The 22178-nt window shown below is 43.3% G+C and overlaps 1 protein-coding gene across 1 annotated transcript; it reads right to left on the bottom strand.

Annotated features, from left to right (window-relative positions):
- Positions 1 to 1440: 1440 nt before the first annotated feature.
- On the bottom strand, positions 1441 to 9439 carry LOC311350534 (transcription factor E3-like). The gene is made up of 10 exons (XM_084470568.1): positions 9163 to 9439; positions 8168 to 8257; positions 7932 to 8015; positions 7185 to 7347; positions 6714 to 6908; positions 4552 to 4651; positions 3884 to 3940; positions 3350 to 3425; positions 2691 to 2838; positions 1441 to 2225 (listed from the first exon to the last, which is right to left on the bottom strand). The coding sequence occupies exons 1-10, from the start codon at positions 9288 to 9290 to the stop codon at positions 1887 to 1889; spliced, it is 1380 nt and encodes a 459-aa protein (XP_084326694.1). The 5' UTR covers positions 9291 to 9439; the 3' UTR covers positions 1441 to 1886.
- Positions 9440 to 22178: the final 12739 nt, after the last annotated feature.

Here is a 22178-nt window from a genome sequence, read left to right as displayed (position 1 = left end):
GGGGCCTGGGAGTATGCCCATCCGGTCTACATGTGTTTTGTGGATTTGGAGAAGGCATATGACCGGGTCCCCCGGGAGAAACTGTGGGAGGTGCTGCGGGAGTACTGGGTAAGGGGTTCACTCCTCGGGGCCATCCAATCTCTGTACTCCCAAAGCGAGAGCTGTGTCCGCGTTCTCGGCAGCCAGTCAGTTCCGTTCCCGGTGGGTGTTGGCCTCCGCCAGGGCTGCGCCTTGTCACCAATCCTGTTTGTGATATTCATGGACAGGATATCGAGGGGTAGTCGTGGTGGGTAGGGGTTGCAGTTCGGTGATCTGAGGATCGCATCACTGCTCTTTGCAGATGATGTGGTCCTGATGGCATCATCGGCCTGTGACCTTCAGAACTCACTGGATCGGCTGGCGGCCGAGTGTGAAGCGGCTGGGATGAGGATCAGCACCACTAAATCTGAGGCCATGACTCTTAGCAGGAAACCGGTGGATTGCCCTCTCCGGGTAGGAAATGAGTCCTTAGCCCAACTGAAGGAGTTTAAGTACCTCGGGGTCTTGTTCGTGAGTGAGGGTACGATGGAGCGTGAGATTGGCCGGAGAATCGGAGAAGCGGGGGCGGTATTGCGTTCGCTTTACCGCACTGTTATGACGAAAAGAGAGCTGAGCCGCAAGGCAAAGCTCTCGATCTACCGGTCGATCTTCGTTCCTACCCTCACCTATGGTCATGAGGATCGAAAGGACGAGATCGCGGATACAAGCGGCCGAGATGAGTTTTCTCAGGAGGGTGGCTGGCTTCTCCCTTAGGGATAGGGTGAGAAGTTCAGTCATCCGGGAGGAACTCGGATTAGAGCCGCTGCTCCTTTGCTTAGAAAGGAGTCAGTTGAGGTGGTTCGGGCATCTGGTAAGGATGCCCACTGGACGCCTCCCTTGGGAGGTGTTCCAGGCACGACCAGTGGGGAGGAGACCCCGGGGAAGACCCAGGACTAGGTGGAGAGATTATATCTCAACACTGGCCTGGGAACGCCTCGGGATCCCCCCGTCAGAGCTGGTCAATGTGGCCCGGGAAAGGGAAGTCTGGGGCCCCCTGCTTGAGCTGCTGCCCCCGCGACCCGACCCCGGATAAGCGGACGACGATGAGGATGAGGACTCTGTGGAGTCTCAGCTTTCATGTTATATATCACTTGTGTAGATAGCATGTGAAACAAGAAAAAGCATTTTTTTTTACCTACACCTTTAACTACGTCTTTAACTAAACCTTAACTACACATTTAGCTATTGAACCACACCTTGAACTACATATCCTTAACTACACCTTTACCTACATCTACCTGCAACTATATGCTCCATTAAGAAATATCTGCAGTAGAAAGTTAACATAATAAAATGCACCAATGCGATTATTCAATTTCTTTAACAAAATTATTTTATTGTGGTCTATTTAACAAGGGCCGGTCCAGGGCCTTTAGGTCATATAGGCCATATAGTTCATATAGTTAACTAGGGCCATATGTGTCAAATGGGTCATATAGGTCTTAAGATGGACATACTCATTACTAGGCCTATTACAGTACTTTAAACTAGTGTTAACATACTCATTACTAGAGTTATCACACTTCAGTAAACTATGATTAACAGACTCATTACTAGAGTTATTACGGTTACAGTGTTTACATGATGAATACCGTTGGATAAGGATAACGTTATGGAGGTTAACTAGCTGCCCTGTGGCTCCGTCTACGGGGAGACGGGTTACTTAACCCTAACCCTAACCCTAACCGTGCCCGGGTTTCAATTGGCCCTTTAGGAAACCTGGTTACAGCGGTGCCCAGGTAACAATGGCTTCCCCGCGAAACGCACTGCAGGTGAACCCTGGTGGCGCGGCGTGGCACCGCGGCTCCTCAGTCCTGCTGCTCCACACTGAACCGGCTCCTCCTGCCGCGGCCCCTGGACGCTCCGTGGGGGAGGGGGGCGGCCCCTCCAGCCTCCTCCATCAGGAGGTCCTCCAGGACCCCCAGACCCAGCAGGTCCAGGGAAAACACGGGCGGGGCTCCCCGGGGGTCCTCCAGCTCCGCAAAGCTCAAAGGCTCCAGGTCGGGAGGCGTGGTCACCATGGAGACCAGGGGCGGGTTCAACATGGCCGCCATAGCAGAGGTGGATGAGGCGAAGGTGGGGTGAAGGGAGGAGGTGCTGGAGCCGCTGGAGAGAGAGGACAGGCTGCCTGAACGGAGCTCCAGCTCCTGCAGAACCAACAAGGAAACACGTGTTACCTGGGTATACCAGGTGTGCTACCTGAGTGTACCAGGTGTGTTACCTGGGTGTACCAGGTGTGTTACCTGGTTCAGGTGTGTTACCTGGGTGTACCAGGTGTGTTACGTGTGTGTACCAGGTGTGTTGCCTGTGTGTACCAGGTGTGTGTACCAGGTGTGTTACCTGTGTGTACCAGGTGTGTTACCTGGGTTTACCAGGAGTGTTACCTGTGTGTGTACCAGGTGTGGTACCTGGGTGTGTACCAGGTGTGGTACCTGGGCGTGTACCAGGTGTGGGACCTGGGTGTGTACCAGGTGTGGTACCTGGGCGTGTACCAGGTACCAGGTGTGTTACCTGTGTGTACCAGGTGTGTGACCTGGGTGTGTACAAGGTGTGGTACCTGGGTGTGTACCAGGTGTGGTACCTGGGCGTGTACCAGGTACCAGGTGTGTTACCTGGACCCGTCGCTCCAGGGCTCTGTTGCTGGTCTCCAGGGTCCTCTGTCGGACCTCCAGGTCTCTGGTTCTCTGCTGCTCCTTCTGCAGCCGGCGGATGTAATCCACCGACGCCTTCAGGATGGTCCCCTTGTTCCAGCGCAGCTCCCTAAACACCATCAACACCACCCAGTATAAGACCATCAACACCACCCAGTATAACACCATCAACACCACCCAGTATAACACCATCAACACCACCCAGTATAACACCATCAACACCACCCAGTATAACACCATCAACACCACCTAGTATAACACCATCAACACCACCCAGTATAACACCATCATCACCACCAAGTTTAATACCATCAACCCCACCCACAGTATAACACCATCAACACCACCCAGTATAACACCATCAACACCACCAAGTTTAATACCATCATCCCCACCCAGTATAACTCCATAAAAACCACCAACCGCACCACCTAGATTGTTACACCATCAACACCACCACCAGGACCAGCCACACCAGCCACAGTACTGTAAACAGCATCCACAGCATAACATCAACACCATCCAAAGTGTAATACCATCAACACCACACACAACACTGTAAACACCACTGCACGAAACCCTCAACACCACGTATGTGCTTGTGTGAGAGAGACACTTACTGGTCAGCTGATCTTGGGATCATAGCCCCGAGCTCTTGGATCCGGTCATTGATGTTGAATCTTCGCCGTCTCTCAACTGCGTATTATGTCAGATTCTGATTGGTCATTCAGCGGCCTGTTATCTCTGTATAGCAGACCGTTGCTATGATCGCTATTTCACAACATCCCATCTTACTGATCTTTTCATTAGCAGGAGCAATACAAACATTTTTAAATCAATACAATCATTTTTGGTGGAATTCTTTATTAAGAAGTCGTATAATAATAAGCGTGATAATGTAACCTTCAGGGGTCTTGAACCACCCTGTCAGGACATATCTCCTGATAATGACCAGCTCGCTATGCATTATCATTTACATAATAATAATAAATCATATTGAATTGTATCCACACAGATACACTGTGAATACCTAAGAAAGCAAACCTCTAGAATAACTCTAGTTATCCACAGATACTCTGTGAATTCCTAATAATAATAATGCAATCATATATGTTAGTATGAATAGTATGATGTAGAATTATTGAAGTACTTACTGAGATTGTGGTTGTCTTTCTTCTGACGTTCCTTTGCTAGTACTTTGGTCTCCACATCTATTGAAATATAACATGTGACATATACATTTACACATATACAATATGAGATACATATATATATATATATATATATATATATATATATAGATATAGATATAAATATACATATATTTAGTTTATTGGTTTAGTTGACAGGGACCATGTACAGAACAGGTTCTATACCAGAGTTACCTGAATAGCTAATTTGCATCTGTGGACCCTGACATATAGATATATACATGGGATGGGATATAAACATATATACTTATAAAAATGATGTATATATAAACATAAATATAGATTTATTTTATTGATCCCCAGGGGGAAATTCACCTCCCAGTAGCTTGAAGACATCACACACAGCATTCACATACAACATATATTACATGATATATATATATATCTATATATATCTATATATATATATACATCAACAGTACATTAGTACTACATCAACAGTACATTCGTGATCAGTAGTACATCAGCAGTATATTCATACTTCATTAGTACTATAATACTATATCAGCTTTCCATTAGCACTAAATAGTACTGCATCAGCTGTACATTAGAACTATATAAGCAAGCACATACAGTAGTTCAACATCAGTACTACATTAGTACTGGCTTACCTTGAGGCTCCCTCTTCGCAGACTGCAGGTTGCCAAGGGAACTGTTGCTAGTGGTTATGCTGGGGATATCTGACCCAGCGCTGCTGTACACATCCAACAGCTGCAAAGAGCCAATCATAACGCAGGACAAAATATAGTCACAAAATAAAGCTGGCCAAAGACAACCCAAAATAATTCAGGGCCATTAAAATTAAGATAAAGTCTGTAACGTAACAGGGGTAAGATGTGAGGGGTCTGAGATTGGAGAAAGCAGTACGCTTTCTCCAATCTCAGACCCCTCACATCTTACCCCTGACTCTAATCTAACCTCTAACATCTAAACCTTGACCTCTAACCCCTGACCCTAACCTATAGCCCCTGACCCTAACCTCTAACCCCTGACCCTAACCTCTAACCCCTGACCCTAACCTCTAACCCCTGACCCTAACCTCTAACCCCTGACCTTGACCTCTAACCCCTGACTCTAACCTTTAACCCCTGACCCTAACCTCTAACCCCTGACTCTAACCTCTAACCCCTGACCCTAACCTCTCCTCACCTACGGCACTAGCAGAACTACTGAACATCTTACCTCGTTCTCGCACCTCTTCTCATTCGCTGTTAAAACAACTAAAATCCTCATGTTGCCATTGAGACTGCACAAACACACATACTTAACACACTCTGACCGACACACACCGACCGAGACGGAGGACCTGATGCACACAGACTAAGAGAGGCTGACACTCTTTCCTTCCCTCTCTCTGAGAAACAGGAAATCATATTGCTTCAGTCGACTTTTTTGGAAAAAAACAAAATGTGCTGTTTGATGACTCAGCATTCCTCTGGTAGCAACACGCTTCATATTGTAACACAACGTTGTGTTGTATCATTCCTCTGGTAGCAACACGCTTCATATCGTAACACAACGTTGTGTTGTATCATTCCTCTGGTAGCAACACGCTTCATATCGTAACACAACGTTGTGTTGTATCATTCCTCTGGTAGCAACACGCTTCATATCGTAACACAACGTTGTGTTGTATCATTCCTCTGGTAGCAACACGCTTCAGATTGTAACGCAGTACCACAACACAGCATTGCTATGTGTTATATTGCGTTACATTTTACTTTTATTTGTGTCGTGTGTTCTTCTAGTTTTGGCTTCTTTTTATTTATTCATGCTTGTGAAGCACTTTGTAACTTTGTTTAATAAATGAAATATAATTGTATTGTGTGTGTGTGTGTGTGTGTGTGTGTGTGTGTGTGTGTGTGTGTGTGTGCATGTGTGTGTGCATCAGTGTGTGTGTGTGTGTGTGTGTGTGTGTGTGTCTGTGTGTGTGTGTGTGTGTGTGTGTGTGTGTGTGTGTATGTGTACGTGAGTAAGTGTGTGTGTGTGTGTGTGTGTGTGTGTGTGTAAGTGTCAGTTTGTGTTAATGTCCGTGTGTGTGTTTGTGTGTGTTAGGGCGGTGTCAGTGTCTGTGTGTGTGTGGTGTGTGTGTGTGTGTGTGTATGTGTGTGTGTGTGTGTGTGTGTGTATGTACGTGTGTGTGTGTGTGTGTGTGTGTGTGTGAGTGTGTGTTGCTATGGTTACCATGTCTTGTTGAGAGTGGATGAGGAAGTCCTCGTTGAAGCTGGACTCCAGACTGATGATGTCATCGATCACTGTGTCCTTGATCTCAATCATCAAATCAGACTGGAAACCACATTTCTGCCAATCACACGATTATTTATATATTATATAGATATTATTCAGTGTGTGTATAGACCTCTGAAGAAGAAGTCCTTTATGAATGATTTATGAATTTTTTATGAATGATGGTTTATGAATGATCGTACATAACAAACTCTGTAGGTGGCGAAGAAGTAAAAGCTGCATCACATTTTGAACTACACACCTTTTCCATCTAGTTTCGACTGGCTTTTTGGATTTTCGGTGCCGTTAAAGTAATCCAAAAAGCCAGTCGAAACTAGATGGAAAAGGTGTGTAGTTCAAAACGTGACGCAGCTTTTACTTCTCCGCCACCTACAGAGATTGTTATGTACGATCATTCATAAACCCCATGTTATTTCCCATAGACATTCGAGGGAACCGATGTGTCACATCATTTTAACATTAACTTGTACAGTCTAGTACATGATTATGGTATATATAGTATCTTACAGATAGTGTTCTTCTGTACCTCTATTTTGGTGGCCAGACTGAGGACTTGAAGGGGAGCACTGGGAGGGGAGGGGTCGGGAACCAGCTTGGGGGCGGGGCCTGGCAATAGGGGAGTGCAGTGATTGGCTGCAGTGGCCGCCAGGTAGTGCCTGAGCTGCAGTCTCTGAGCCTGCTGGAGGTGATACCTGGTGGGGTTCTCCAGGTGAGTCTGCACCTGGAGACACAGATAGACGTCATACACACACTACATACATAACAAATATTATATATACAGTACATACACTGTATATACATTATACACACACTACATACATTATGTTTACATTATACACATAAACAAATATTATATATACAGTACATACACTGTATATACATTATATATACATAACCTATACATTATATATATATTATATACACATAGCTTGTTTTCCATACTAAAGACACATACATTACACATAAATAACATATATCCACATCCTCTGCAGTGTACCTTGAGCACCTCCAGGGGGACCTGAGGGGGGGGGCAGGGCGGGGGGCCAGGAGGGAGGGGGATGGGGGGAGAGGAGCAGGAGAGGAGGTGCTGGGAGTGCTGCGCCTCCTTCCTGTCCTCCTCCCTCACCTGCTGCCGCATCAGTTCCTGGCGGAGGAGGACCCTAGATCAGGGGTCAACTGTTATTCACTCCTCTATCACCCTCCATCTTCCCTCTCTCAACCTCTATTACATTACATTACATTAGGGCATTGAGCTGACGACCATTCACACACACCGACTGCGGTGTCAACCATTTCCCCACCTATACCACCCCCCTAACACTACTATATAACCCTCTATCACCTCTCTAACACTTCTCTATCAAAGCGCTATCACCCCTCTCTCACTCCTCTTTCACCCCTATATCAAGCTTCTATCACCTCCCTCCCGTCACTATATAGTAGATTGTGGACCTTTGGAGACAGGGCATTCATGCTCCCACACTACGGAACAGCCTACCACTTCACGTGCACTCTGTCCCATCCCTGCCCATGTTTAAAAAACACCTCAAAACATTCTTCTTTACTAAGTCATTTGACCCCTAACCCCCCCCTCCCCCTCTCCCCTTTTTTGTTTAGTGACCTTGGGTATCTTGAAAGGCGCTATAAAAATCCCAGTTATTCTTATTATTCTTATTATATCAAGCCTCTATCACCTGTATCATGTGACGCCTCTCTATCTCTGCTCTGTCACCTGGTCTCTCACCTGGATGCCACGGCGGACATGAGTGTTGAAAAGGAGGAGGAGGAGGAGGAGCAGGAGGAGGAGCAGGAGGCCACCGCTGGAGAACTTAAAACAGAGAGAAAGAGAAGACAGGTTACAAGGGGAGCAGCAACTATCATTCATATTAATTTACATGAGACGACATAGGGAAGCCACCTGATTGGGTGTCTCTTTATAGAGATGCTACCTGATTGGGTGTCTCTTTATAGAGATGCTACCTGATTGGCTGGCTCTTTATCTGGTAAAAGGAGTCCTGAGGGAGAAGATCTTCTTCCATATCAACGACGATACCAGACTCTGGTAGGACCCTGAGAGAGACAGACAGGTAGACAGACAGGTAGGACTCTGGTAGGACCCTGAGAGAGACAGACAGGTAGACAGACAGGTAGGACTCTGATAGAACACACAGACAGACAGACAGGTAGACAGACAGGTAGGACTCTGGTAGAATACACAGACAGACAGACAGGTAGACAGACAGGTAGGACTCTGGTAGAACACACAGACAGGTAGACAGACAGGTAGGACTCTGGTAGGACCCTGAGACAGACAGACATGTAGACAGACAGGCAGGTAGTCCGACAGGGAGACAGACATGACTTTAGCCTGCATCTTGGCGGATGATAAATATATATAAATAATACAAACATCGTCTGTCTCCTGTGTCCATATCTTAGCGCTTAAAGCAGTTTGCTTAAGTCAAGTTCTTCTTGTAGTTTATAGGGTTAGGGTTAGGGTTATGTCTGTATGGTTGAGTGCACGATTGTTAGGGTTAGAGGGATAGACTGTTGGGACTCTGGTATGACACAGAGACAGACGGGTAGACAGACGGGTAGACAGACAGACAGACCAGACATACATGTGGACAGATAATCAGAAAGATAAATAGACAGACAGGTCAGGTTATGTGTGGTCAGGACATTCTTGGTTGCTTCCTGAGCTAAGTCCTTAGTCAGCTGTATAAGCATGTGTGTGTGTGTGTGTGTGTGTGTGTGTGTGTGTGTGTGTGTTTTGCTGAGTCATGTCCCTTCAATTTAATACAAGCCACACATGGGGTGTGTTCCATTCTGAGCTCTCTCTCTCTGTCTCTCTGTCTCTCTGTCTCTCTCTCTCTCTCTCTCTCTCTCTCTCTCTCTCTCTCTCTCTCTGACTAGAGTTCTTCAGACTGCTAGAAATCGAACTTCTTGGACCGTAAACAGGTAGCTGCACTCACCTCTGCAGGTTGAGGGATTCCGGTGATTCCAGGATAACGACCATGGTATGGGGGGGCAGACCCCTGGGCCACGCTGTCACTCCCACTCCCTCCTCCTGGTCTCGGTCTGACCCAGCAGACGACATCATTCCCCTGGTATAAACTCTCTACTCCCCCTGGTATAAACTCTCTACTCCCCCTGGTATAAACTCTCTACTCCTCCAGTATAAACTATCACTCCTGGTATAAACTCTGTCTTCCTCCTCCAGTATAAACTATCTCTCCTCCTCCTATGAACTCTCTCCCCCGGTAAAAACTGCCTCCTCCTCCTCCGATATAAACAATCTCTCCTCCCCCGGTATAAACTTTCTCCTCCTCCTCCGATATAAACGATCTCTCCTCCTCCAGTATAAACTATCTCTCCTCTCCTGGTATAAACTTTCTCCTCAGGTATCAACCCTCTCTCTCCCCTCATACACCCTCTCTCTCCTCCTGTATAACGGGCTGTCCTCCGGTATAACAGCCTCCCCCCTTAGAAGGAGTCGCCTATGTAAACCACCACAGTAGACAGCACTGCGCCTGGGCAGAGCATGACGTCACAACAGTGCGTGGACTGTATCTTCATGTGAACATGTAGACGCTCTGATTCAGAGCAAGGGAGGCGGGCCTGACTGGAAGTCAAGCGGAATCCCCGTGTCTCTGCAGACCAGAGCTGGCCGTGAGTGGCTGGACCCACTGGAGGAGTCTGTGGGCCACAGCTACAAGTGGGAGGGACTAGCAGAGTAGACTATAGGCCCTCCTACTGAGACTATTAGTGGGGAGCTGGTTAGAGATGGTACATTTAGGTATTAGGTTAGAGATGATTGGTTAAGGTGTTTGGTTATAGATGGTACATTTAGGTATTAGGTTAGAGATAGTTAGTTAAGATGTTTGGTTATAGATGGTCAATTTAGGAATTAGGTTAGACATGGTTAGTTAAGGTGTTGGATTTGAGATGGTTCTTTTAGTTATTGGGTTAGACATGGTGAGTTAAGGTGTTAGGTTAGAGATGGTTATTTTAGTTATTGGGTGGTTAGTTTACACACTGAAAAAACTGTGATTCAGGATAATATTAATAAGGTACAGTCATCTAGTGGCTTGAGATGTAACTACAGCTATAGGTATATAACCTAACATGGCTTGAGTTTTTTTGCTATAGTGATATATATATATATATATATATATAACCATATATAGCTATATAACCTCTAGTAGCTTGAGTTGCAGCTCCAGTTATAGCTATATAACCTCATGCCACTCTAACACCAGAGTAGTAGTTACCAGAGTGCTCCAGCAGGTGGAGTCAGAGTTGTTGAGTTACGTTAAAGTGCACCTAGAATACCCCTCTGTCGTCATTATCTGAGGAAAGATTGTGTCCGTGTTTATCCTTCATCTAAATACTACTCTCAACAGGAATGAGTCCCTTCATATTAACAGGTTATGTTTACGGGTGTTTTAGGTGAACGTGTATGTGTGCTCAGGAAAGTATTTGTGTTATGCTATGTTATGTATTACGAAGTAATGAAGTTAATTACATTACGACGAATAAGATAGCCATGCTAACCCCAATGCTAAATGTCATCCTTTAGTTTGTAGACTATCCTAGACTATGTTTGCCAAAATATTTGTGTTACTCGTTCGGTATAATACGTGTTGTATGTTAGAAAGTAGATATTCACGATCCAAGATAATTTATTGTCACATGTCATATACAATTATACGGCAATTATACAATATTTTATTCTGGCTCCTCGGCCTAGCAGCAGCAAACATGTTATAATTTATGGAACAAAATATGATTTAAAGATATTGAAATCTTTCTAAAAATAGAATAGCAGCAGTAATAGTTATAATAATACGAGCAAGAGTGCAATGTGCAACGGATTAGGGACAGCCAGACAGGCCACAGGCCACTAGAGTCCACTGGTTGCCTGGTGGAAGAAGCTGTCCCTAAACCTCTCTCCTTTAGGGCGTGTCGTCGTTGTCTGTGATCAGGTCTATCTGTGTTGTGTCATCGGCAAAGTTAATAACCAAGTTGGAGCTATGCGGGGCGACACAGTCTTGGGTTCACAGGAAGTACAGGAGGGGGCTAAGTACAGAGCCCTGATGGGTTCCTGTTTTGAGGGTCCATCCTCACCACTTGTTGTGTTCTTTTTCAGAAAAGTCAGCCGAAACAGGATCGCTTTTAACTCACTTTATTTGGTCTAGGTTTTGGTCTATTATCTATGAAGCAAAAGGAGGGGAATTGTATATTTCACACGAGGAGCGACTCTTAGCTGGATATCTGATCGATACGCTGCCTGTAGAGTTTCTGACTCTAGTGCTTTGGCAGGCGTGGCCTCTATGACGTATAATGTGCTCTGATTGGCTACGGTGTTGAGCGCCTCCTAGTTCATTATTTGTGTGCTGGTGCTGACATCTTGTGGCTATGTGCAGTTAATACAGCTATTATATATGCTTGTTCCTGTTTCCTTGTGACTATGTGAGGATATTACAGCCTGTTATCATATGTGCTGATATACGTCACAGCGTCAACCAGTAAAGAAGTCTAGGAGCCAGCTGCATAGGCTTGGCTTGATTGCTAGCTCCCTAGGCTAGGAGTCTGGAGGGACTATGGTGTAAAATACTGAACTGGAGTCAACAAACAGCATCCTCACATATGAGTTCCTCTCCTCCAGGTGTCTTAGGGCGGTGTGGAGTGTGGTGTTTATGGCGTGTAAGGGGAAGGGTCCAGGGTGGGTGGTAACATGTTGCAAATGAGGTCCTTGACAAGCTTCTCCAGGCATTTACTCACTATGGGAGTGAGGGAAACAGGTGCTTTTCTTTGGAATTAGGTCAATAGTAGATGACCTGAAGCAGGAGGGGACTGTTCACGTGGATAGGGAGAGGTGGAATATGTCTGTAAACACATCAGCTAACACCGCCGTGCACGCTCTGATCACCCGACCTGGGACTCCTTCTGGGCCGGCTGCGTTGCGGATGTTGATGCACACGATGAAAGACTTGCGATGGTGATGGATAGAGCACCGGTCATGTCCACAGTGTTGGCCTCCCTCTGCGAGGACGCTGTTGACAACCTCGAAGCGGGCCTAAAAGGGCCTTAGCTTATCTGTGAGGGAGGACGCGCCATTAGCCAGTAGTTAGTTGCTGGGTTTGCCTTTGAAGTCTGATATTATCACATAGTTGTGACTCAATCGTTTCGCTGTAAGCCTATTTAGCTGCCTTGATCGCTCTGTGGAGAGATGGCTTGAGAGAATGAATGCTCTCAAAGTGACACCAAGCATTGTTGACCATGAAGTATGCACCGCCTCCCTTGCCTTTCCCAGAGAGTTCTCTTGACCTTCGCTTACACAAAGCACGAAGGACCTTGAAGGCATGATGGTGTGATCTGGTTTATCCTCCCACAACCACGTTTCTGTTAATGCTGATAATGCTACAATCCCTTGTTTTCTGCTGGAAGGAGACCACAGCTCTCAAGTTGAACAGCTCGTTCAACTTGAGCTGTACACACGCTGGACAGCAGAATGCTGAGAAGAGCAGGGCGGTTAACACACCGCCTCAGCCTTACCCCGGCTCTTGTTGCTCGCCTCCGGCGACCTCTGCATACAAGGCCCCCTGTTGTGTGAGCGTCGCCCGCATCCCGCTCGAAAGCAGATCATGGTGGAAAAACTCTGGCTTGCTGTAAGTGAGTCTCTTGTGTTCGGCAATGTGTCTTGTCATAAGTGAGGTAGCTAGCTACTTTAGATGTAGAGGTAATACAAAGATAAGCTACAGTATGCACTACCCACATTGGTAACACTTTACAATAAGGTACACAGAAACGTAGGTAGTTACTGAGGAACGAATGAGTAACGAATGAGGAACGAATGAGGAACGAATGAGTAACGAATGATGAACGACGAAGTGACAGTTACTCAGTAACTACTGAGGAGTTACTGGTAAACAGACCAGGGGACTACTGAGGAACGAATGAGTAACGAATGAGGAACGAATGAGTAACGAATGATGAACGACGAAGTGACAGTTACTCAGTAACTACTGAGGAGTTACTGGTAAACAGACCAGGGGACTACTGAGGAACGAATGAGTAACGAATGAGGAACGAATGATGAACAACCAGGGGCCCTAAAGTTACAGTTACTCAGTAACTACTGAGGAGTTACTGGTAAACAGACCAGGGGACTACTGTATTCGTTACTGAGTAACGACTGATGAACAACCAGGGGCCCTGAAGTGACAGTTACTCAGTAACTACTGAGGAGTTACTGGTAAACAGACTAGGGGATACTGTATTAATGAATCATTCTGTGAAATAGCAAACTGACCAATTGATTATGAAAGCAACTGAATTTTCCTGGGATTTCACAATTAGTTAATAAATTAACAAGGCACAGACGGGATGATTGTCATATTTTAATAAAGATATTCACAATACATACAATTAATTAATATTCACATTTAAGGTTTATTATGTGGCATTAGTAATGTTGAAGGCGTAAAAGCAATTGTCCACCACTGCAGGGCACGCTTTAAACCTGCCTCCCTTGGTTTCAAGCGCTGTCGAGGGCTGGCTTGGGTCCCACACTGGATCGACTGGTAGAGCTGGATCTGACTGATGAGTTGTTACTCTTTCGCGAACCATTCGTCCACCAGTAGTTAAGCTTTATGAATCATTCGTTTACCAGTAGTGAAGCTTTTTGTGTACCTTCATGTAAAGTAATGCATCATACTGAATTGTTACTCTTTCGCGAACCATTCGTTCACCAGTAGTTAAGCTTTATGAATCATTCGTTTACCATTAGTGAAGCTTTTTGTGTACCTTCATGTAAAGTAATGCATCATACTGAGTTGTTACTCTTTCGCGAACCATTCGTTCACCAGTGGTTAAGCTTTTTGAATCATTCGTTTACCATTAGTGAAGCTTTTTGTGTACCTTCATGTAAAGTAATGCATCATACTGAGTTGTTACTCTTTCGCGAACCATTCGTTCACCAGTAGTTAAGCTTTATGAATCATTCGTTTACCAGTAGTGAAGCTTTTTGTGTACCTTCATGTAAAGTAATGCATCATACTGAGTTGTTACTCTTTCGCTAACCATTCGTTCACCAGTAAGCTTTATGAATCATTCGTTTACCAGTAGTGAAGCTTTTTGTGTACCTTCATGTAAAGTAATGCATCATACTGAGTTGTTACTCTTTCGCGAACCATTCGTTCACCAGTAGTTAAGCTTTTTGAATCATTCGTTTACCAGTAGTGAAGCTTTTTGTGTACCTTCATGTAAAGTAATGCATCATACTGAGTTGTTACTCTTTCGCGAACCATTCGTTCACCAGTAGTTAAGCTTTTTGAATCATTCGTTTACCATTAGTGAAGCTTTTTGTGTACCTTCATGTAAAGTAATGCATCATACTGAGTTGTTACTCTTTCGCGAACCATTCGTTCACCAGTAGTTAAGCTTTATGAATCATTCGTTTACCAGTAGTGAAGCTTTTTGTGTACCTTCATGTAAAGTAATGCATCATACTGAGTTGTTACTCTTTCGCGAACCATTCGTTCACCAGTAGTTAAGCTTTTTGAATCATTCGTTTACCATTAGTGAAGCTTTTTGTGTACCTTCATGTAAAGTAATGCATCATACTGAGTTGTTACTCTTTCGCGAACCATTCGTTCACCAGTAGTTAAGCTTTTTGAACCATTCGTTTACCAGTAGTGAAGCACTTTCGGGTTAGTTATAAAACCCCAAACCACTGTTGATGACAATGAGGGATCTACAGCCACTTTAGTTAAAAATGTATACAACATAGGGAAATATATATACATATACTGCGCTCATGACACATAATAACATATAACATAATAACAGGATAATATAGAAAATATTAACAATTTAAAACACAAACAGAAACAAAAAAAGGCATTTTAAAATGTAACAAAAAAAGGCACTCTAAAAACAAAACAAAAACCAGTTCTCTTCATCTGACACGGCTGTAGCGATCCATCGCCTCTTCTGGGGTGAGGACTGAAACAAAGAAAATGATAAACATGTATTAACAGTAGTATTTTGTCAGGATGATGGTAGTGCAGTTGGTTAGGGGTTTACTAGTATTAATACTATTCTTGTATTAGGGTTATATAGTGGCAAGTTAGTTCTAAATTACATTCTAGAGTAATGAATGTACAGAGGTATAATAATAATAATTATTAAATTGTAATTTCCAGTAGTATCAAGAGTACTGTGAGTGTACTGTCTATTCAAGTAGTATTATCTGTACTCTTTAACAGTAGGTTATTATAAATCAAATGAGCACAACTAGAGAGTAAAGTGGGAGCACTGTATAGTTTAGACAAGTGGTAGAATAAGTGGATTATATTGTTTAGTGTTATTTGAAAGCCATGTTCCTGCTGTAGCTTCATCCATTATGCTGCTTTGAACAGTCATGTTCAGACGTGGCTTTGATATTATAAGCAGACTTGGGACCAGCTGACCACCTAGCTCGTTAAAGAAATGGGTAAGAATTGATCAATTAATCCAGCACCATGACCATAACCATAACCATAACCAAAAACTTTTTTATTTTCTACTTAGTAGACTAACTTAAAGTGGCTTAACTGACCTCAATCTAATTTATGTCATTGCTGTTCTAAGTTCCTTCCCATTCCCAAAGCACTTTCCGGTTACGATATCATGTAAAGGTAGATACTTGGTTACTGCAATGTTCAAGTACAAATGGAGTAAATATTACTAGCATCCTCTTGTCTTGGATCCCCTCTAGACACTAGCCTTCAACCAGTTAAGGTGAGCACCCTTATTTTAACATCATAAAACCAGGAAGTAGAAAAGAGGTTTAAAAATAACACTATTATAGTGTTTTCATAGTGACGTTCATCAGTTATTAATCATTATACTGTGTACAACTACATTTCACAGTCACATGAATCTGAGTATATCTGTTAAGTATGCTTAACATTTAAAATAAAAAATGAATTACCTGCTTCCTCTGCTGCAGTTTGGCTACTGCGCTGTTCGGATTGTTCCCGCTGACTCGATGGCGCTGTAACATTTTGGAGCACAGAAAGAATGGTTGGTGTAAGGGGCTCAAAACCTTATGAAGGATATTGATGAATGCATACAGAGTGACGTTTTTGTTCATTTGAAAATTGTATGGATACCTTAAAAACATATATATACAGTTAGTTAAGAAATAAGGGTTTTATTCACTTTGGGCAATGACATTATCCATTGTCTTTAATGTTATAATATGTAATAATAATATGTATGATCATATGTCATTTTGATTTAAGACAAATCATCATCAACTCATTTGTCATGGTTCCACATGCAGTCCATTGTGTAGAAGACATGTTTGAGAGATTCAGTTGTTAACATTACATACTGTAACTATGGACTAAAATGAAAAGAAAAAAAACAGGGAGAAAGGTATTACCGTAATAGCACTATAACAGTGTAATGTAGCAGTCTTCGGGTTTTTTAGTAGTTAAAAACAACTCCAAAAACTATTCAAAGACGTGGTAACTGGCGCTAACAGAATAACTTTACAAGTCCAATTTCAAAGCTTGGACCACATTTTCATCGCATATCGCCTAATTTAACATTAGATAAGTGGTTGAACCGTCGGTCTTTTGACCTAGTTAAGAGTTAAACCTTTGTGTTTGACAGATAATTAAAATTTGCTTGCAACGTCGGCTATCTAGCCAGCTAGCAATCCATTGGTTAGTGACAAGGTTAGCTAGCAAGGCCAAAAAATACGTGATAGAACAGACGTGGTACGATGTCAAATTAGCTCATTTTAGGAAGCTAAGCAATGTGACCGAATCATTACACTCTCAATTAATAATGAAATAACTTTAAAGCATGTACTTACATTCTAACATGGCTGTCTCTACATGTGGAAGCTCTTCCGTGGGCTGCCTTTTTCTCTTACTCTTTCGCTGAGTCTCCATTGTCAAGTCCTTCGGCACGACCTCCTTGCCCGTCGACGGAAGAGAGTGGGTGTGTCCGACGCATGGGGTAAAACGATCTGCGTATCACGTGCCCCTACCCACTGTACACGTCCGTCGACGACTTTACAAGGGACGCTCCCGAATTGCATTGTGGGTCCGCATGTGCAAGACAGGAAGACGGTTTGATGCGAAGTTATCATGACCCTGCACGCTAAAGTACTCAGTCTTATTGAGGGAAGACAGACTTTTAAAAAGAAATTAAAATGGATAAAAATGGTTCCAAAAGAAGAAGTTACTTAAAGCCAAAATAAATTGCAAACTCTGCAAAAAGAGCATGAAAATGAAGGAAAACGCAAACGTTGACGGACTGCAGTGGTAAGTATTCTTTTTTTGGTACGGTTTTTATCGATGACTTCCTTTGTTTACTGATATGTCATGTTATAAATTCAAGTTCAGTAACATTAATATTTATCATGAAGAAATGTGTTGTCTTCTGTAGGCAGTGCCGACGTAATAAACATAGAGGGAAAACAACGAGGAAGTCAGTGAGGTGCGGGTCACTTTTTGAGAGGAGCAAATTGTCCCTATTCAGCTGGATGAAATACATTTATAGGTAAGGTATGCAGTAGGGCTGTACGGTATGGACTACAATTTATATCACGGTATGATTTGAGGCATATACGGTAATGCCGTATTATATCACGGTATGTTCATTTTATCTTCTAATTTCTATATAAATGTTTCTGAAGGGGTATCATCATCACTACCATCATCCTGACAAAATACTACTGTTAATACATGTTTATCATTTTCTTTGTTTCAGTCCTCACCCCAGAAGAGGCGATGGATCGCTACAGCCGTGTCAGATGAAGAGAGCTGGTTTTTGTTTTGTTTTTAGAGTGCCTTTTTTTGTTACATTTTAAAATGCCTTTTTTTGTTTCTGTTTGTGTTTTAAATTGTTAATATTTTCTATATTATCCTGTTATTATGTTATATGTTATTATGTGTCATGAGCGCAGTATATGTATATATATTTCCCTATGTTGTATACATTTTTAACTAAAGTGGCTGTAGATCCCTCATTGTCATCAACAGTGGTTTGGGGTTTTATAACTAACCCGAAAGTGCTTCACTACTGGTAAACGAATGGTTCAAAAAGCTTAACTACTGGTGAACGAATGGTTCGCGAAAGAGTAACAACTCAGTATGATGCATTACTTTACATGAAGGTACACAAAAAGCTTCACTAATGGTAAACAAATGATTCAAAAAGCTTAACTACTGGTGAACGAATGGTTCGCGAAAGAGTAACAACTCAGTATGATGCATTACTTTACATGAAGGTACACAAAAAGCTTCACTACTGGTAAACAAATGATTCATAAAGCTTAACTACTGGTGAACGAATGGTTCGCGAAAGAGTAACAACTCAGTATGATGCATTACTTTACATGAAGGTAAAGTAATGCATTACTTTACATGAAGGTAAAGTAATGCACCAGTAGTTAAGCTTTATGAATCATTCGTTCACTACTGGTAAACGAATTATTCATAAAGCTTAACTACTGGTGAACGAATGGTTCGCGAAAGAGTAACAACTCAGTATGATGCATTACTTTACATGAAGGTACACAAAAAGCTTCACTAATGGTAAACGAATGATTCATAAAGCTTAACTACTGGTGAACGAATGGTTCGCGAAAGAGTAACAACTCAGTATGATGCATTACTTTACATGAAGGTACACAAAAAGCTTCACTACTGGTAAACGAATGATTCATAAAGCTTAACTACTGGTGAACGAATGGTTCACGAAAGAGTAACAACTCAGTATGATGCATTACTTTACATGAAGGTACACAAAAAGCTTCACTAATGGTAAACGAATGATTCAAAAAGCTTAACTACTGGTGAACGAATGGTTCGCGAAAGAGTAACAACTCAGTATGATGCATTACTTTACATGAAGGTACACAAAAAGCTTCACTAATGGTAAACGAATGATTCATAAAGCTTAACTACTGGTGAACGAATGGTTCGCGAAAGAGTAACAACTCAGTATGATGCATTACTTTACATGAAGGTACACAAAAAGCTTCACTACTGGTAAACGAATGATTCATAAAGCTTAACTACTGGTGAACGAATGGTTCGTGAAAGAGTAACAACTCATCAGTCAGATCCAGCTCTACCAGTCGATCCAGTGTGGGACCCAAGCCAGCCCTCGACAGCGCTTGAAACCAAGGGAGGCAGGTTTAAAGCGTGCCCTGCAGTGGTGGACAATTGCTTTTAAGCCTTCAACATTACTAATGCCACTGATGGGAAAAACAGCCCAATGAGCACACCACTTGATATGTACGTTATGAACACACCACATGATACGTACATTACGAATATAGTTAACCCGTGTTCTAAACTAACACACATATAACCAGCTATTCTTCAGGTCAAGGCCTGAGCCGGAGGCCGGATGTCCCAACATGGAGAGATGCTAGAGACTCAGACAATGCACCACACATTCGCAAACCCTGGAGCCAGTCTACTGATAACATAGCACCCATAACTCCCAAGATATTCCTTGGGAACCCATCGCACCTGGTCAGAAGGAACACTGAGCACTCATAAATTGTATCAGTGCCCAGAGACTCAAGGTCAAGATGTGCGCTCAGAGACACACACAAACACCTACCTTAAGCACACACACCTCGTTAGGAGGAGAAACACAGCATAAGACTATACCACACAGATCATCTCCCACTCTTCTGAAGCAGAACTTCCAAGGAGGCGAAGCTCCAGACGACCTCAGCGCTGATAGGGACTTAGAAATATTCGATCTCTCACGCTTTATGTACCTGTATCACTTTTACCATTTTACTCAATAAATCCGAGGCCCTCGTGCTGATAGCATTTATCACCTCTCCGTCTCATTTTCTCTGGTCAAGTAGCTAGACAGACAGATTTTTCCCAACACCACATAATAAACCTTAAATGTGAATATTAATGTATGTATTGTGAATATCTTTATTAAAATATGACAATCATCCCGTCTGTGCCTTGTTAATTTATTAACTAATTGTGAAATCCCAGGAAAATTCAGTTGCTTTCATAATCAATTGGTCAGTTTGCTATTTCACAGAATGATTCATTAATACAGTATCCCCTAGTCTGTTTACCAGTAACTCCTCAGTAGTTACTGAGTAACTGTCACTTCAGGGCCCCTGGTTGTTCATCATTCGTTACTCAGTAACGAATACAGTAGTCCCCTGGTCTGTTTACCAGTAACTCCTCAGTAGTTACTGAGTAACTGTCACTTTAGGGCCCCTGGTTGTTCATCATTCGTTCCTCATTCGTTACTCATTCGTTCCTCAGTAGTCCCCTGGTCTGTTTACCAGTAACTCCTCAGTAGTTACTGAGTAACTGTCACTTCGTCGTTCATCATTCGTTACTCATTCGTTCCTCATTCGTTACTCATTCGTTCCTCAGTAGTCCCCTGGTCTGTTTACCAGTAACTCCTCAGTATTTACTGAGTAACTGTCACTTCGTCGTTCATCATTCGTTACTCATTCGTTCCTCATTCATTACTCATTCGTTCCTCAGTAACTACCTACGTTTCTGTGTACCTTATTGTAAAGTGTTACCCCAACATTTGTATGGGGTTATTTCAAGAATGAATCATTACAGACGTGAGTTTGTGTCCGTGTGTTTCTTTCTTAGAAATACTCCCTTTTCAGGGATTTTACAAAGTTCTCCTGATGAGTGCTAGGCTATCAGGAGCAGGTTAAATGCATCTGTGTTATTATTCAACACGCTCTGATGACAATGCACACAGCTAAGTTGGAAGAGCGTGAATTTCGCCTCATATTTGTTTAACGGAGCAAACCACACACAGCACAAATTGTGGCTGTATGCATGCTTCATACATTTTAAGTCCGTCCAGACAAGAATGTGTGCTTTGGACTACACCCTACAAACGTACACAAACTATTGGAGACTGCTATTAAAAATGCCCAATGGATTTTGCCGCCATTTATGTTGTGGCCTAGCAGCTTAAGACAGAAAGAAAAATGTACAAAGGCCAACTTACTTGCCGATCCCACATGCATATGCATTTACTGGTATACATACATACACCCATGCATACATATACACCTTGATTTAACCTACATTTATGCACATATACTTATTAATACACTTTCCCACAAACTCACACACACAAACATATACATCAATCCATCCACACACACACACACACACACACACACACACACACACACACACACACACACACACACACACACAGTACAGTACAATTAAAACATGTGCAATTTTTGAATCACTGATTATCAGTGAACAGGTGAACAGTGAATAGGTTAAATGGCTGAACACAAAAGACCAAAGCTCTTGCAGATATGCCCAGGTCCTAGCAGTCACTCTGAATTCCTCAGACGATTTCTAGAGTAGCCCTTTGAAATTAACCTTTGACTAAACATGCACCTCTAGCTGGCCAGGGCTGTGGCAGGGATGGCTAGGAGTGTAAATGGTACATAGACTTCATTTAACTAGCGCTTTACAATATTGCCTAAAATTCACCCATTCATACACACATTCACACACCGACGGCGGTGTCAGCCATGGAAGGCGACAGCCAGCTCGTCAGGAGCAGTTAGGGTTAGATTTCTTGCTCAGGGACACCTCAACACTCAGCTAGGAGGAGCCGGTGGTCAAACTAGCAACCTTGCGGTTGCCAGCGAACCCGCACTGCCTCCTGAGCCGTTGCGGCCGAGTGTGCATGATGGATAACGGTCTGAGGTCCAACTCCATGCTCAGCACAGAAGCCGCCTTCCTCCCCAATGGGTCCAGTCCCCTCTCCTCACACGGCCTCCCCAGCAGACTGAGAAGAGGAGAACGTCGGCCACCACAGACCGACAGAGCCTCAGCAGCAGCTGGTTGCAGACGTACGACTAGCTCAGCCTCCACAGCGCGTCGCACGTCCATGGACCGTGGCCAGCTATGAGGTTGCACCTCAGTGATTATTT

The sequence above is a fragment of the Micromesistius poutassou genome (assembly GCF_964030765.1).
Source record: "Micromesistius poutassou genome assembly, chromosome: 7".
NCBI classification, from domain to species: domain Eukaryota; kingdom Metazoa; phylum Chordata; class Actinopteri; order Gadiformes; family Gadidae; genus Micromesistius; species Micromesistius poutassou.
This window is presented reverse-complemented; position numbering and strand designations above follow the sequence as displayed.